Raw genomic sequence first — 16,162 nt, forward strand, 5'->3', positions numbered from 1 at the left:
AACTCATTCTCTAAAACTGTCATGATTGGTCTGTTGTGAATGACACCCATGAGGAAAAAGGTCCTATACATTATATCACATCGGCAGGGCTGTGATGTGATGAGGCCCTCGCGAGCGTCGACGGGGGGGTGGTGTGTAAACCCTGGACACACCAAGCCGATTACAGCTAGTGGAGCCTCGCAGCAAAAACTGTGGCGCGCTCAATTGCGCCGCATTTGCGCATCAGATGAGGCTCCCTCCACAAGATGAGGGCGAGAGGCAGACGCAGTCTGTGTGATCGGCGTGTATGGAGGGGCGGGCCTGCACATCGGCATATCACAGACTGGTGCATACATTGTACAGGCGGCAATTTGAAATGGAACGCAGCCCACACACGGCAGACAAACCCAAACACTTTTGGAACACGCCACCTCCAGACACATTAACATGCACTCCCCTAACTTTCCCCTAATCTGACATTGTATTTCATTCCATAACATATAAATATACTGTTCACCCATGTGAAACACACACACTGAAACCAAAATAATTTACAAACGTGAAAATCTTTCATATGCGATGGAAACTTCTGAAGCAATGGAAACAGGAGTCAGAGAGACACGAGGAGAGCAGGAACTTTGATGGCAAACTGATGGTTTATTCACAAGACATGTTGTGTGCCACGAATTGACACAAAAGATGCCAAACCAATTCTGAAGATCTCTACCCCAGACCCATATTTAGCTAGTTCTGAGAGAAGAATCAACATTGTGCATAACAAGATAAAACCAACACCTCTATCAGCTGACGCCAATAGGCAGGAACAGGGAGACAAAACACTGAGAGCACAGTAGCCAAGGCTACAGGTGCCTGTGCTCAGTCAGGACAAGACCTGGGGGGTATACCACGAAACTGGTTCAACCTAACCTGGATATGTTTGAGTTAGCCGGTTGGCCTAATCCAAAACATACGCCCTCTCGCTAAACGGCACTACGACACGGGTTATCAAGTGGATCGCTCAAGCCAGCCGTGCCTATCTAGTTAGGTGCGCGTTCACATAAAAGGGGTAGTATTTGGAGCATTCGACCAATCACAAACATGGAGAAGCGTACTGACAGCGCAGCGCGTATACTTCCTGAATGAAAAGTCAACTATATAATTAGACAAATATGAAGACTTTAAACATCCATGACTCAAACACTTTATCCAGGATAAAAGCCACATAGCTGCACCTGCAAGGTGAACACAGCTGGTAAAAGAAAAAGTGTTTGAATGCGTACATTAACAGGTTTATGATATGCCCCGTCTAAGACACGATCTGACTTTAATTACATTTGACTCGAGTGTTTCGTAATGTGTTGCTTAAAATAATACTTCTGCATACAGTATGTGACACTGTAAGTGTTGCACGGCCAGATACGGCTCAGCTGACTCAGATAAGGAGATATATGATACATTATGATGTGATGCCGCGGACTGTACTGTGACTTTGATCCAGTTACTTATGTTGAGGCAGATATTTAATTAAGCTTTCTTAACGCCAATGTTATAATAGTCAGATTGCTCTGAAGATGGGAGGTGATATTCTATTAATGTTCACATTCACACGTGAACACGTTTGGTTCTATGCAAACTCAGTAATATCCATTGTGATACAGTTATAAGGCCTTCACAAGAGACTGTCAGTGGAGATTAAAGGGGATCAGGAGCTCACGTCTTCTCAGAGTCCTTGGTATCTGGCTTGATGATTGTCTCACATTTCTAAACTTCATGTCAATAACCTGCTTAAAAAGCTGAGGGTTAGGCTAGGTTTCTTCTACAGGAACAAGTCCTGTTTCTCTGCTTGAGGCCAGGAAAAGGCTAGTCACTGTGACCTTTTGACCTGTGCTGGACTATGGTGATTTGATCTATATGAATGCACCTGCCAATTGCCTGGTCAAGTTAGATGCTGCGTATCACAGTGCACTGAGATTTGTGACAAACTGTAAAGCATTAACCCATCACTGTACCCTGTATGCAAGGGCTGGTTTGCTTTCACTAACTGTACGGAGGCTCAGTCACTGGTACATTTTTATATACAAAGCCATGTTAGGGAAACTTCCATCTTATATCTGCTCCCTGATCTCACGGAAAATTGTAAGTGGCTACTGCCTGAGATCGAATGCTGTGGTTTTATTAAATGTGCCAACTGCTAGGACTGTCTTAGGGAAGACAGCTTTTAGATGCGCAGCTCCTCTGTCTTGGAATAGTCTGCAAATTAAATGGAAACTGAGCAATCTGGTGCCACTAAATGTTTTTAAAGCTCGGTTGGATGCTACTCAATCGGAAGCTATTGGTACCTGTTTATGTGGATAGTTATGTAAATGGTGCTGTATGATGTCCTTTTGTTGTTCTGTTTATGTTTTTATGTTTCGTGTGGAACCTACTTGAGCAGGTCTCCCTTGAAAAAGAAATCAATGATCTCAATGTGATACACCTGTATAAATAAAGGTTTGAAATTAAATGAAATGAGAGTCATCATCATCATGTTCTCTCTGCTGCTGCTGCTGCTGCTGGCAGCTGGAAGTGAGTCAACACTTATTATACTGCTGTTTAACAGGATAATCTGTCATATAACTTTTTTTTGTATTTGTACAGGTGTGAAGTGTGAACAGTTGACACAGCCAGCTTCTGTGACTGTGCAGCCAGGTCAACGTCTGACCATCACCTGTCAGGTCTCTTATTCTGTTAGTTAATAATAATAATAAAATTCAATAACATGCTTTAACCACTAGGTGCCCGTTTATCAGCTGTGCGCCGTTATGGTGTAAATACTGCCTATCTACCAATTGGATCCAATATAAAAGTCAGCCGAATTACTGTTGATATTGCAAGGAGACATATTGTGTGAAAATAAATCTAAGATGTTGTTAAATGGCTGATATATTTGTGATCCACGTCACGTTTTCAGTTTTGGCGGCAGTTCTTCCTGTTTGTATAGAAGTCTTCTCATCAGGGCTCTATAGATAGATAACTACGGCAGATATGTAATATGTAATGCAGCCGAACCATGTATTACAATGCCGTTATGTGATTAGCTCCAAAGAGAAAAGCAAGCAAACTCGGAATAAAGTATTATTATTTTTTTTTAAAATGTTTTCGGATTTCACATCGCATAAACACCATTTCCCAACGTGCATTGCGGCTAAACCATGAATCACCGAGCTGAGGATCTTGGTTATGGCTAGAAAGGATCCGTCTTGTGTAAAACTCTCGCGAGAGTTCGGCTGAATGTCACGTGGCTGAATGTTTACGTTTGGCAGGCAGCCTTTCAGTTAGGATCGTTAACATCAGTTGGCCACAGCAAATGATGGTGAGAAGCTAAACTATCTATTAATTATGTCAATGACAGGGAGTGTGATCGTTAAAAAGCGGTCTTGCTGGTGTTCAAAGAAGAATGACAACACTGTAGATCACCAACACTATGGTTTATTTTTTATTCACAGGCAAGTCAACGTTGTCGCAGTAAAAGTCCCAAGATAGCTCCTGGTGCAATAAAATGTTCCCTTGCAGTGTTTTACTATTATGTCTGATGTTTCTCTATTAATATTGCTGCTGCATTAATGTGTATGTTGCATCATGTTACTGCTGTAGATGTGTTTCCGAGCCGCTCCGATTACAACGAGAGTTACAACGAGAACGTGACGTCATATTTACAATAGAAGGATCCTTTCTAGCCATAACCGAGGATCTTGCCTACGTCTGTTTCCGGTATTGTTTTTGACGGATGTATTTTGTTATACACACATTCCTCCACATTTAATTTAAAATGTACATTAAAATATTTCATGAGGCTTTCTAAAATGTTTTAAAATATAACTACGGTTCGAGTTGAAGAGTTTATAAATTAACATGAACCGAAGCTGTTGCCTGGTAACGCAATCGTGCAACGTCACGTCCGTTAATTCCACATCCACACACATCGATTTAATAAATGAATATAGCCTTTGTATCTGCTAAAAGAGGTGCCGACCAGCTGGGGCAACAGAAAATTAGCGAAATTGAGTGTGACTATTACAAATGAAATCATTATTATATTAATATTGATAATAATAACAACCGACCGTCGGGGTAGCATTTGCTTGGCATTTCCGGGTATATCTCCACTGGTTGGGCCACGTTAACAATACTGTGTAAATGTCACGTTTGAAGGGACGAAATCGTGACAGCTTCACGTCTCCCATCATGGTAAATCGTCACATGTTCACGTCTTGCCGTGATACCGGGTTGTGCTTTATGACAACAGTGTACCAATCTTCTGATGGCTACTTCCAGCAGGATAACTCACCGTGTCACAAAGCTCAAATATTCTCCAACTGGTTTCTTGAACATGACAATGAATTTTACTCAAATGTCACAGTCCACAGTCATCAGATCCAAATCCTACAGTGCACCATTGGGATATGGTGAACGAGAGATTTGCGTCATGGATGTGCAGCCGACAAATCTGCAGAAACTGTGATGCGATCAGGTCAATATTGAGTGAAATCTCTGAGGAATGCTTCCAGTACCTTGTTTAATCTATGCCATGAAGACTTAACGCAATTCTGAAAGCAGATGGGGGTCCAACCCATCCTAGCAAGGTGTACCTAATTAAGTGGCTCGTGAGTGTATTACTTAGCTCAATTTGTATTGTTAGTGTGTGTCTGTAGGAGTAAAGTCTAGACACATTCTTTGGATGTAAGCATTGGCTAATTAAACAGATCATGATTAAATGACATGATGATAATAAGGGTGATCACCAAAACCTTATACCAGGGGTGGGGAACCTCTGGCCCTCGAGGTAACTCGGATCTGAAGGTGACTGATAACTGCTAATGGCATTTACTTGGATACCAGACATAGTAAATGCAAAGCAGGATCATATAAAAAAAAAGGTAATAAACAAGCCATTCAATCGTAATACTCGTTTTAATACGTTGACATGCATACAACACAATAGACTTGTTAAGTCCTGTTCGTTGTCCTGTTTGTTGTCCTTATCACCGTCCTGTTAGTTTTCCTCATCACCGTCCTCATCACCGTCTTGTTCGTTGTCCTCATCACCGTCCTCATCACCGTCTTGTTCGTTGTCCTCATCACCGTCCTCATCACCGTCCTGTTCGTCGTCCTCATTACCGTCTTCAATGTCTTCCTCCATCATGAGAAAAGACGAGTCCGAGCCAATACAGCTGTAGGTGCTGGTGACTCTGCTCAGTTTCTGCTCCAGAAGATATTGATGGTGTAAAATACAGCAGTGCAGTCCCCTGTATCCCTCTTCTGTTATATCGCTTGGAGAAACTAAAATAAAAAGACAAAATGACAGTCTATGTAAGGAAACTTTTAGTTAGCATTGATGTTGGTTCCATATAAGCAATTTGAATGTTTAACTCCGAGGCTGTATATTAGCTAAAAAGATTTGTGATTCAGAAAAAATGCAATCATTACAGATGCTATTCAGTGATAGACATTTGACACTGGGAGGGGGGCAGTGGCAAATATTATAAATCGGTATTTGTGGAACATACTTTGGTTCCTGATGTCGTCTTTTGTCTGATGAAGGAGGCGGTCCAGTTTGTCCAGTGCCTGCCTCAGATTTTGACAATGCTGGGTCATCTCCTTCACAATGATGACTTTCTCCTCTTCCATACGCCTGACCAGCATAACCTGGTCAAAAAGTCGCCTCTTTGTGCGCAGGTTCACCACTATAATGGAAAAAACACAAAATATAACAACCACAATGGTAAGGCTAATAAAACAAATAATATCAGTTTGTATTCAATCTTTTTTAATTAAATTGACCAAAACCTTAAAATCTGGTAAAAAAAAAATTCAACCTCGCCGCTTGCTGAATTTTTTCAATTCTGTCTATGTTGGCAGAATTACATTCAGTATGTCTTGAGATTCAACATTAGTATGCAGTTCAGGGTGGTCAGGAAGGGTTTTACTGTTTCCATAGATATGCCTGTCCCAGTGAGACTAGACTATTAAGACTTGATAGGGCAACATCATACAGACCTTTCAATATAATTATTTTAAAATGATTTGTTGTGATCATGATGATTTGTGACACCTATGTTGATAGCTCTGTGTTACATTGGTGATTGTATTCTAGTACTTCAACTGAATTTATGGAATATCTAGGGCAAACAAAAACAAGTTGTTTCTTACCATCTCCTTGCGCCTCCCAGGGCAGAATGACATCCTCAGACAGACCGCATGCTGCTTCTGTGTCAATTTTCTCTGAACAGGCATCAATGGTGCAGTATCCTCTCTCTGAGTTTCTTCTTGAGCTCTGTCAGTCTTCTCCGTTTGCGTTGCCTTGTTTGGTTGCTGTCTGTAAAGTAAAACAAAATACAAATAAACTAATATTAATAATACAAACAACAACAACAAGAAACAAATATTGTTTCTAGATAACGTAATAATAAATACCATTTTGTCGATAGAGGTCGTGTTTCTTTCTTCGGAGGGAATAAATAATTTCATCTATTTCTCTCTGGAGCTCCTCTTGGCTACTCTGGGCTCCATGTTTCTCTTGAAAACAGAAACAACAAGGTGTAATCATAAAACATGAAGCCAAATGTTTGGAAATATGGAACCAAATCTATACCACAGTGATCATATAACATACCAGTGGCTGCCCATTGCTTGACCTCCAACACCCACTGCTCCGTGTCCTCCAGGGAGATGTTCAGCTCTTGCTTGAGACTCTCAAGATTGTCCACTTCAGTTTGTGCTCTCTGTGTAGTCTGGTTAGAATGTTTAAAAGGAAAAAGTGAATATGCGTTCCAGTTGGTTGAGAAGGTTGTTTTTTACTGAATTCCTTTATGCACATTAACTGACCAGACAACAACATGAAATGCTAAACACCTTCTCTTCAAGGTTGGCAAGTATCACCTTAGTTTCCCTTTTTTTTCAAGATCAAGCAGGATTAACATTATTATTATTATTATTATTATTATCCAGAAATTCAGATGAATCAACCTATAGTGCTTTATTAAAAACAAACAGAACAGAGACTCTCTTGGCAGAACAGTGTGCCATGGCAGCACCATCATAATGAAATGATTGCAGAATACATTCAATTCAACAACATGTAGCTAAGGATGGTGTTAAATTACTACAACAACAAACTCGGATAGTCTTAATATACATTTTGAAATGCAGCATGGACGTCTTACTTTGACAAATCTCTTTGAGAGTGTCTTGTGGAGATTCTCCACCTTCCTGTGGTTCCATTGCATAGCCAGCACGGTTATCATATCTGCTCTAGCTGTAAACACAAAAACATGAACATTCATATGAGCTTTACAATGTGGCACTACTTAAAACTATTTGTTTTCCTCTACCAACCTGATTTGGTCATGTATTTTGTTGTCAGAGCTGCCCTTGAGAGGAAGCTGTTAACCTGTTCCACTTCCTCGCCGACAGTATTTCCAGCACCTTCCTGGCTTCTGCCACCCCACTTCACCTGCTCAGAATCATAAACAATGAGATCTAGCTATTTAGTTCAATATTATAATTTCTTGTACTGTACATCTTTAGTTATCATCAGTGTCAGGAACAATTTCAGAAAGTTAAAATGTTCTGATATTGAATTATGCTTTGAACTACAATGTCACAACTGCAGTTATTTGAAGCTCTATTCATTCATTATTTCTACAGTGCGGATATATTTACTAAAATAAACATAATGGGTTTTGGAAGCCTATCCTTGTGACAGTCTGTTTTGTAACAATTTTGTCAACATTTGTAACTATTACAATTATTCCACAGGCTTGAATAGAATATACTACATGATATTCTTATGTGCACTACAATTTCTAAAACATTTGAATCTAGTGACACAAATGTTTAATTTGCATACTATACCTCGCATTTGCCTGTGTGGGCCTTGGCGTGCATTACAGAGAGAAAAGGTTTCATCTCTGTAAGTGGTTGGAGCTCAGGCAACTTTGCTGCCATCTTCTCCAAATAAGGCCAGTACCTGTAATGACAAAATCAATTAGCTCTTCCAGTTGCATGATGGCATAATAGTAAAAAGATAAACCAGGTCCTTAAAATTACCAGTACAATCCTTGTAACCAACATCAGCATTTATCCAAATGAATGCTTTTTTTGCTTTACATCTACTGGATGTGCAAGAATTAAATAGATAACACGTTTCCCACAAACACTTCCAATTTTGCAATAGTTATAACTACCTGCAGGCAACATCCATACAAAAGAATGTTGCATTCGCAACTTCAGCCAGCTCCTTCTGCAGGAACATTGGGTAGGCATATATTTCACCACGGTAGTGATTTAGGCCTTGTAGTAAGATGCCATGTCTGCACACAGCTATTTGCAGTCCTTCCTCATCCACCTTGGCCCTGGACTTGTGTGAGGTTTCTCTGCAAGCTGTGAATGTTGCCGGTCCACAAACATCACGACCACTTTTCTGAAATAGACACAATCTGTTACATTTAACCCTGTGCTAAGAAAAATAAATAAAGGGTTAGGGGATTGAATAGATTCTTACAATCGTCATCTGGCTCCTGATTTTGTCGACAAAGGCAGACACTTTACTGTCCTGGGCAATGAACAGTCCATCAAATAGAGACGGTTCATCTGTCCTGCGAAATTCGAGAAAGACATTGTAAGCAACATTATCATACATACATAAGTTTGATTGTGTCCTCTATTTAATGTGGCCAATTTGCTTTTGCCATAACATTTTCATAAATGTGGAAAAGGTCTTTGTGAATTTGATCTGTAATTCTGTGTAAAGTCTTTTGCCACCATTATTTAACATTAGTGAAAAGTTTACTGACTTCTTGTAAAAAGGTAAAAATAAAAGTACATCCTTTATATTGATGGGCATGGAATAGGGCAGAGGAAGGCATAGAAAAAGGTTCCTGGGCAATTTAATACATTTTTCATGAAGCGATTATATCCAAAACTGGTTCTTAGCTCCAACATATCCAACTAACGTCAACCATTTAACATTTTAGAGTTAACTTTACAGGCGTCATATATAATAATGTTTATGAATTGGATTTATATAATTATGTGTAATTTCACACCAACCATTGTTTTCTGATGGTCTACAAACTTTGGAAAAAGAAATTGCAGAGTTGGGGAAAGTTAGACATTTCAGCAAAGACATTCAGCTTAGTCAATAAAACAACAACTAAAATGAGAATATGATTTCACTGACCCTCTGGACTTCTTGAAGCGATAATGCTTTCTATTGCCATCTACAGCAATAGCCAGCATGTCAGGTGTGCATGCTGGGCATTTAAAGGGCTCCACCAGGCATAGATCTTCTTGTCTGTAATTACAGAAGGCAAACTCCCGAAAGACTCTGTGGAAGATATCGCTACAGATTCTGCCTGTCTGGAAAAAAGAATGGTATTCATTTGGTTAATTAAAAGTTTGGTATTCAAAAATCTTGAAAACCACATTTTATTCTTACCCTTCCTGTGGAAAACGATCGATGTTCAAGCATTTTTATAAATACTTGCTGGGATAATGCTGGGCTGGCCAATTTCATTTGCTCGAATGATGTGAACACATCAAACTTAAAAATAATTTTGCAGCTGTCGATTGCTGGCCAGTATTTGTATCCCAGCAAGTCACCTATGCTCGGGGACCATTTGGCGGAACAAATTGGGCAGCACACAGAAGGCAGACGAACGTTGTATGGACCTGAGAAAAAATATAAATGTGCAATTTGACAGCTATCTATGCAATGTAGGACAAAAGTATAATAGTAATCCTGTATTTCTGCTTGATCGTCTTCTGGTGGCAACAAACCATTGATAGTCACCAACACGGTCTGCTTTCCTGGGATGATGGTGAAATCTTGGCTTGGACCACAGAAGCAGATTTGGGATGGCGGAGGAATTGGAAGCAGACACACTGCAGCAAAGACAATTTCAGAGATTCATATGCATGTTAGGACATGTTAGGAAATGTAGTCAATACAAATTGAGACATTTTAACTGTTAAAGCAAACTTCCGACATGGTGAAAATGATGCCGCTGTATATGTAGTGCACATTAGGAAACCATGGTAAGGGAATATGTAATACCTTATTTGAACCCACCTTGTTCACAGAGTCCATATTGGCCACTTTCATCCACAACCACTAAGGATGTGGGAGGAATAGGTCTGTAAAACCCATCAAACATGGCTTCCCTGTCATGGAAGACATGTTTACCATGGATAATAGGGTCACATGCCGGACAAAGAAAGGGAGTTCCTGGTGGAACACAGTCCAAGCACCGGACCACAGCATCAGCAGTTTTGCATTGGAGACAGGAACGTGTAGTGACAATCTCTGCAGCCAATTTCAAATTAAGGAGCTCTGGCATTGCAGCTCTGAATTTTTGTTCACGTTTCAACTGTCTTTGGGTCCATGTTGATGCAGTGGGTGTTTCTTCTGATGATGCAGGGACAGTGAGAGAACCCAACAGGTTTCTCAGTGTCTGAAGATGTTGATCTAAAATAACAAAATATAAAACAAATCATGGAATTTAGTTGAATTTAAAAAAGATATTCCATACATGGCTTTTCACTTTACAATGTATCATGAACAAAGCTATTACATACTACAAACAATTACCTACATTTCAAGTTGAAGGATAATTTAAGAATTCATTGTGCATACCAAGACTTGGGACCTGTAGAGGAATCTCATGTGTCTCCTCGACCTCTGGGGACTTCTGAGAGCTGGAAGGTTTAACTGCATAAAACAAAGTACGATGATATGGGAAACATTATTGAGGACCGACCAACGACATTAAAACTTAATGAAACACTAGAACTAGATTATATTTTACAGACCAGATCGATTCTTATTCCAATGTTGGGCTATAATGTTCCCATCCAGGTCCCTCTTCCTCCAGGAAACATTTGATCCTTGCGTTATTTTCTTTGGTATCTTCTGTATCTTCGGTTTCTTTGGTTTCTTTGGTATCTTAATATATAAATATATAAAAGAGATTATATATTTCCCTTAATTGTTGCACACACATCTTTGTAATGTGTGTGTCTGTTATCATTTGAGTAAATGTTATAATACATTTTTGGATAATGTTGTACTTGCCTTATTTGCCAACTCATCTGCGAGGGCATTCCCTATCTCTAGCCATTCATTCAGTTGCTTGGATGCCATTTTTAAGTGAGGATAAAAAGGGCAACAACAAACAAAGGATGAACTGACATACAGGGAGGGAGAAAAACAAAACAAAAGACAAGAAAACGAGAGGGGTGAAAGAGAGTAGGAAGAGGAATATGGCTCTGAAAAGAACCGTTGATTTTTTTATGATAATAGGCTACTTCATATAATTGAATTGATAGATGACCTGAAAAAAACCAAACAGATGAACTCAAATTAGCTGTGCTACCATGTAATTTAATTGTTGCTTCATAAATAAGCATTCGCCAAAATAAAACTACAGGCACCAAAATCAATCAAGTCCCAGGTAAATCAGTAATTACAGGGAAATATATTTCTCTTTTTAACTAGATGTGATGCTTTCACAAAACTTAAGTTGAATTAGCGAATGTTTAAAGTAGTAAAACAACTATGACCTGATGATATTCAAGTGTTGAACTTACCCTAACTATCATTAATGCAACATGTTAGGTGACATTTCGAAGAAAGAAAAAGTGTGTGCATTATAAAAAGCGCCATGTAAATGTCAACTATTATTATTATTATTATTAAAGTGCCATTTCCTTTCGCATTGTTTACGTTCATATCATGTCCTGGTCTGGTTAGCTGAATATACATACTTTTGCCATTGTTATGTGTTATGTCACGTGCTACCAAGGGTTTTGTTTTTAGGCAAGATTTTAGCTCCTTTTGTGCGAAGGAGAAAACTCTCCCTACAACTTGTTGTAGACGAACCTTCTTATATTGCAATACATATCCGTTAGCGCATATAAGCTAAGCGCTAAGCGCTAACCTTTACAGCCATGCTATTGCTAACAACATGCATTCGCCTATACTGCCTATGCCACGGGCCAGCCCTAAAACGTAAAACTGAAATATCGTGGTTAAACATGATTAGTAGAAAAACGACAGGATTAATTAAAAGCGTAAACAAATCAAATGAAATACAGAAATCAGATTTACCACTTGTAAAGCTCTGACGCTCTTTAACAATCCTTCTTCTTCTTCATCTTCATCTTCATCTTCTTGGCTCGTCGCACTTTTATTGATGCGCAAGGTTAAAGTTCACGGGATTACGATCGTGACAAAACGTGACAAAAGGTTGTAATAAACTGCTGCTAGAAATGAATAATGGGAAAGCTACGTGGCTATGGGTCGTAATATCGTGATCAACACTGCTTAAACAATCGACCTATTTGGTCGTTTTTTGTAGGAGGACAGGCTGGCATGTTCGTGTGTGTTGGAGGAGGGGCTCTGTAAGGAAGTGGCAGATTTTTTCCTGCTGTGTGTTTTCAAATCCGAGCGCACTCGAGCCGGTTTCTCAAACTTACATACCCTACCTTTAATCGCTGCATCCATACACTGGAATACCAAATACTTCATACAACACTGCACTTGTCTTCAAACGTTTATAAAACAGTATAAAAATGTTACAGTAGCCTAATGAAAATCGATTGAATGTGTATTACTGCTCACTAATTCTTCTTCACCCTCCCTTTATTTTATTTTTTTCTCAGTGGTATGTCCTGGCCTCCATCCTGGCAAGCAGCCTGATTCCCACCCCATGCAAATCCCAATGCAATGCAAATAAAATGATTTGGTGTTTGTGTAACAGGGACAGTTATGTCTCATTTGTATATAATATATTATGTAAATATGTCTATATAATTACACAAAATCTGTGTTTATTCTTGTTTCATCTTGTGTTAATACCTGACGCAGTAGGACTCACATCAGTATGTGGAACTATAATTTTAGCGTGTACCCCTACGTTCCTTATGTATGTGACACTGTTCCCCTTTTTTTCGCGGGGTTCATGCATCGTTCTCCCCTTTTGATACTGATCTCTGTGGGAGAGGTAGGCGGCTCTTCAGCCAGAAGCAATTTCCGTGTTTTAGTGTCGACTTTATGCAATTTAAGTTACTTTTTATTACTTATTTTTGTTGTAGTGTCTCACGGGTGTTCACAATGTATTTCTGTGTTGTTTAATTTGTATAGGGGCACGTTAAAGAGAGTACTGACTGGAGAAATGTTTTCTTTCTGTCGCTGTTTCGTCAGGTATGTTGTGTTACTTTTTACGTTATGCCCTTTTGATACTGATCTCTGTGGGAGAGGGGCACGTTAAAGAGAGTACTGACTGGAGAAATGTTTTCTTTCTGTCGCTGTTTCGTCAGGAGTGAAAATAAATGTACATCCTGAATGAAGCTACACGTCTGGGTCGTCGTCTTTCTACACAACACAACGCAGAGTCAGACACAGCCGGTTACACTTGGTGCCGTGACGACCCGTTGTATCCGCGACCAGCGCCGTCTGGTCCCCGGGGTAAAGCTGCTGCCCACCGGCGGGAAGAAGGAAAGACTGGAGTGTGTGTTTTTTTTTCCTCTTTTTTTTTTTTTCCCCCTCTCTTGCTGCGACCGCAGGTGCGTTAAAGGGACAGTGTACATATTCAAATTGAGAGATGCACTGAGTCTGAGAGGACACTTATCACTGAGTATATCTGTCTATCTGTGTTTTATCATTTTATTTTATTTTAGTGTTTTATCTCTTGTGGGTGGCTTTAAACTGTGTTTTGATTGCTTTGTGGGATTTTTTTGTTGTTGTCATTAACAATATGGATGTTAGTGGGCATGATGTCACATTTGGGTTGGGGAGGGGCCAGCGACTTAAAGGTAGTGAAAGATTTGGGTTCGCTAGTGATTTCAACCCGACATTAATACCTGCTGCAAGCTCCACACCTATTATGCAGCCAGACCGTAAACTTACACAAGTAGTATCTGTTGAAGCTTTTGGGGAAATGATAACAAGTTTGGCTAAACAGATAGGTGAGAACATATCAAGCACCATGCACCAGCCCAGTGCTGCCCAGCCTCAGTCTCCCACCAATCCACACCCGTCCCACCAGGCTGATTTGTCTCAATTGAAGGTTGTGGTGCAGTCAGACACCAAGGCTCCGCCTTACTTCAGGGGTGATCGTGCTGATGTATTTTCTATTCATGAATGGGAGGACATGATGAGATGTTACCTGAATAGAGTGAAATGTGACACTCACGTAGAAAGGTTTGATCTGATTATGTCAAGACTAACAGGTAAAGCCAGGGATGTGGTGAAAGTGTCAATCCGCAGCCGACCTGACTTGAGTGCGACCGACCTGCCCACAGCTGTGTTTGACATATTAAAGGGTAACTTTAGTGAGCTGTCATACTCTAACTTGCCCATGAAAGATTTTTACGGCACTGTTCCACGTGCTGGTGAAAGTGCTATGGACTATTGGATACGCCTTAACAAGTCAATAGATGCTGCGGACGAGTGCCTCCGGAGGCGAGGTAAATGTGTAGATGACCCCAGTGCAGAAGTGGTCTTGATGTTCATTAATCACTGTCCTGACCCCAGTCTCGCCATATCATTCCAACTGAAGGCACCTGAGCGGTGGACCACGGCTGAGGTTCAGGAGCGTCTGGACGCCCATATGAGAAATGTGAGAAAAACAGCAGCGCAGTCTCATAATGTGGTGGGTCTGTCAGTTTATAGTCAGAGCCCTGTGACTGATTCTTTTCGCCCTGTCAATCTGGGGATGTCTCAGGCCTCATTAGCGCACCAACCAGACCCCCCTCCCAACTCTCTACCGGCCACTGCCCTTGCTTACAGTCAGCCTCAGCCAGACCATGCTAGGGTGAGTCCCCAAGTGTCCCCCTTATCCCTGCCTCTCTCTGCTGTCTCTGACCCAGCCCCTACCACCGTCAACCCACCTACTACCGACGCTGGTGTTCAACAGGTAGTTGCAATGTTTGACAGAGTTCTGGCTATGTGCAACGCTTCCCTTACAACCAGTCAAAGGCCAGACTACCATCAGCCAGGTAACCACCAACAAGCCCACCGTCAGAATGGTCAGCCAGGCAACCACCAACAAGTCCACCGTCAGAATGGTCGACCCCGTTACCAGCAGGCATCTGAGTCCTTTCCATGCAAGGTTTGTGGCTCCAGGGACCATTCAACCCATGCACACTGCAGGCTTTACAGATTATGCCTTAACTGCTTCAGTCCTGGTCACATAAGAAATCAGTGCCCACAGGCCTCTCCTTCCTCAGCCATGCCACCTTCTCCCTCCAATGCTGGTTTAAACTAGCCCGCCCGTGCAGTGAGAGGGATAGCATGGGCGGCACTAGTGACACCCTCAGTGAGGAAAATGACTTAAGATCAACATATGTGAACTGCTGTAGTAATCTTCCTGATGACAAAACTGTGATTGCTGTGGGTTCACATAGAGTTGAAGGAGCCAATGACTTGTTTTATACCCCAGTGTTAGTAGGGGGTCAGTCAACTTTAAGGGGGATGCTTGATTCAGGGAGCATGTCATGCACACTCAGCGAAGAGGCAGAGTCCAATCTTAGAGCTGCTGGTGTCCTCCCTTGTCCTCAGCCTGTGCCAGAGAAGGTGGTCCTAGTTGGCTGTGGTGGCCTTATGACACAACCCAGATGTATCTATGACCTGGAGATTGAGGTTTACGGTTCTAAATTCATTGTGCCAACTTTCCTTGTCCCAGGGCAGAGAGACGAACTCATTATTGGTAGCAACGTCATCAGGCCCATATTACAGAGGATGAAGTCTGATGAGAAGTACTGGGAGCTCATCCAGTCCAACACCTCAGACCCCGACTGTGAGCAGTTTCTTCAGTTGCTCAGCTGCATCACTCGTTGGTCTGGTCCTGAACTGCCTGACAAGGTTGGCACGGTCAAGCTACGGCAAGCTATCACTCTAGCACCACAGAAGGAGTATCTGGTGTGGGGAAAGCTACCTGGCAGTGTTCCTGTGTCCCCTGGGAGCACTGTCATTGTGGAGCCCACCTCCTCCCGTTCAGCCCCCAAAGACATTATTGTGGGACGGGTTGTGGCACCCATGTGGGGAGATCGTTGGGTCCCTATGAAGGTCCTTAACCCAACCAAGAGTCCCGTGACACTACGCCGCAATGCTAAAGTGGCCGATGTGTTTACTTGTGTCGCG

At 41.3% G+C, this 16,162-nt stretch overlaps 1 protein-coding gene and 1 long non-coding RNA gene across 3 annotated transcripts; both read right to left on the reverse strand.

Moving 5' to 3' along the window:
* Positions 1-4,910: 4,910 nt before the first annotated feature.
* On the reverse strand, positions 4,911-9,570 carry LOC307021343 (uncharacterized protein). Of its 2 annotated transcripts, none has more exons than XM_079653360.1 (11): positions 9,200-9,570; positions 8,522-8,615; positions 8,205-8,440; positions 7,873-7,987; positions 7,354-7,471; positions 7,182-7,273; positions 6,632-6,749; positions 6,433-6,534; positions 6,169-6,334; positions 5,526-5,702; positions 4,911-5,298 (listed from the first exon to the last, which is right to left on the reverse strand). In XM_079653360.1, the coding sequence occupies exons 1-9, from the start codon at positions 9,256-9,258 to the stop codon at positions 6,252-6,254; spliced, it is 1,017 nt and encodes a 338-aa protein (XP_079509486.1). In that variant the 5' UTR covers positions 9,259-9,570; the 3' UTR covers positions 4,911-5,298; positions 5,526-5,702; positions 6,169-6,251. The 2 variants fall into 2 exon arrangements, with proteins under 2 accessions (XP_079509486.1, XP_079509487.1); XM_079653361.1 differs by having other exon boundaries at positions 9,070-9,570.
* A 45-nt stretch (positions 9,571-9,615) lies between these two features.
* Positions 9,616-12,171, reverse strand: LOC307021344. Its single transcript, XR_013803132.1, has 3 exons — positions 10,655-12,171; positions 9,799-10,486; positions 9,616-9,690 (listed from the first exon to the last, which is right to left on the reverse strand). It is a non-coding gene; the product is annotated as an uncharacterized lncRNA (long non-coding RNA).
* Between the last annotated feature and the right edge of the window lie 3,991 nt (positions 12,172-16,162).

The sequence above is a fragment of the Notothenia rossii genome, assembly GCF_949606895.1.
Source record: "Notothenia rossii genome assembly, chromosome: 10".
Taxonomy (NCBI): Eukaryota; Metazoa; Chordata; class Actinopteri; order Perciformes; family Nototheniidae; genus Notothenia; species Notothenia rossii.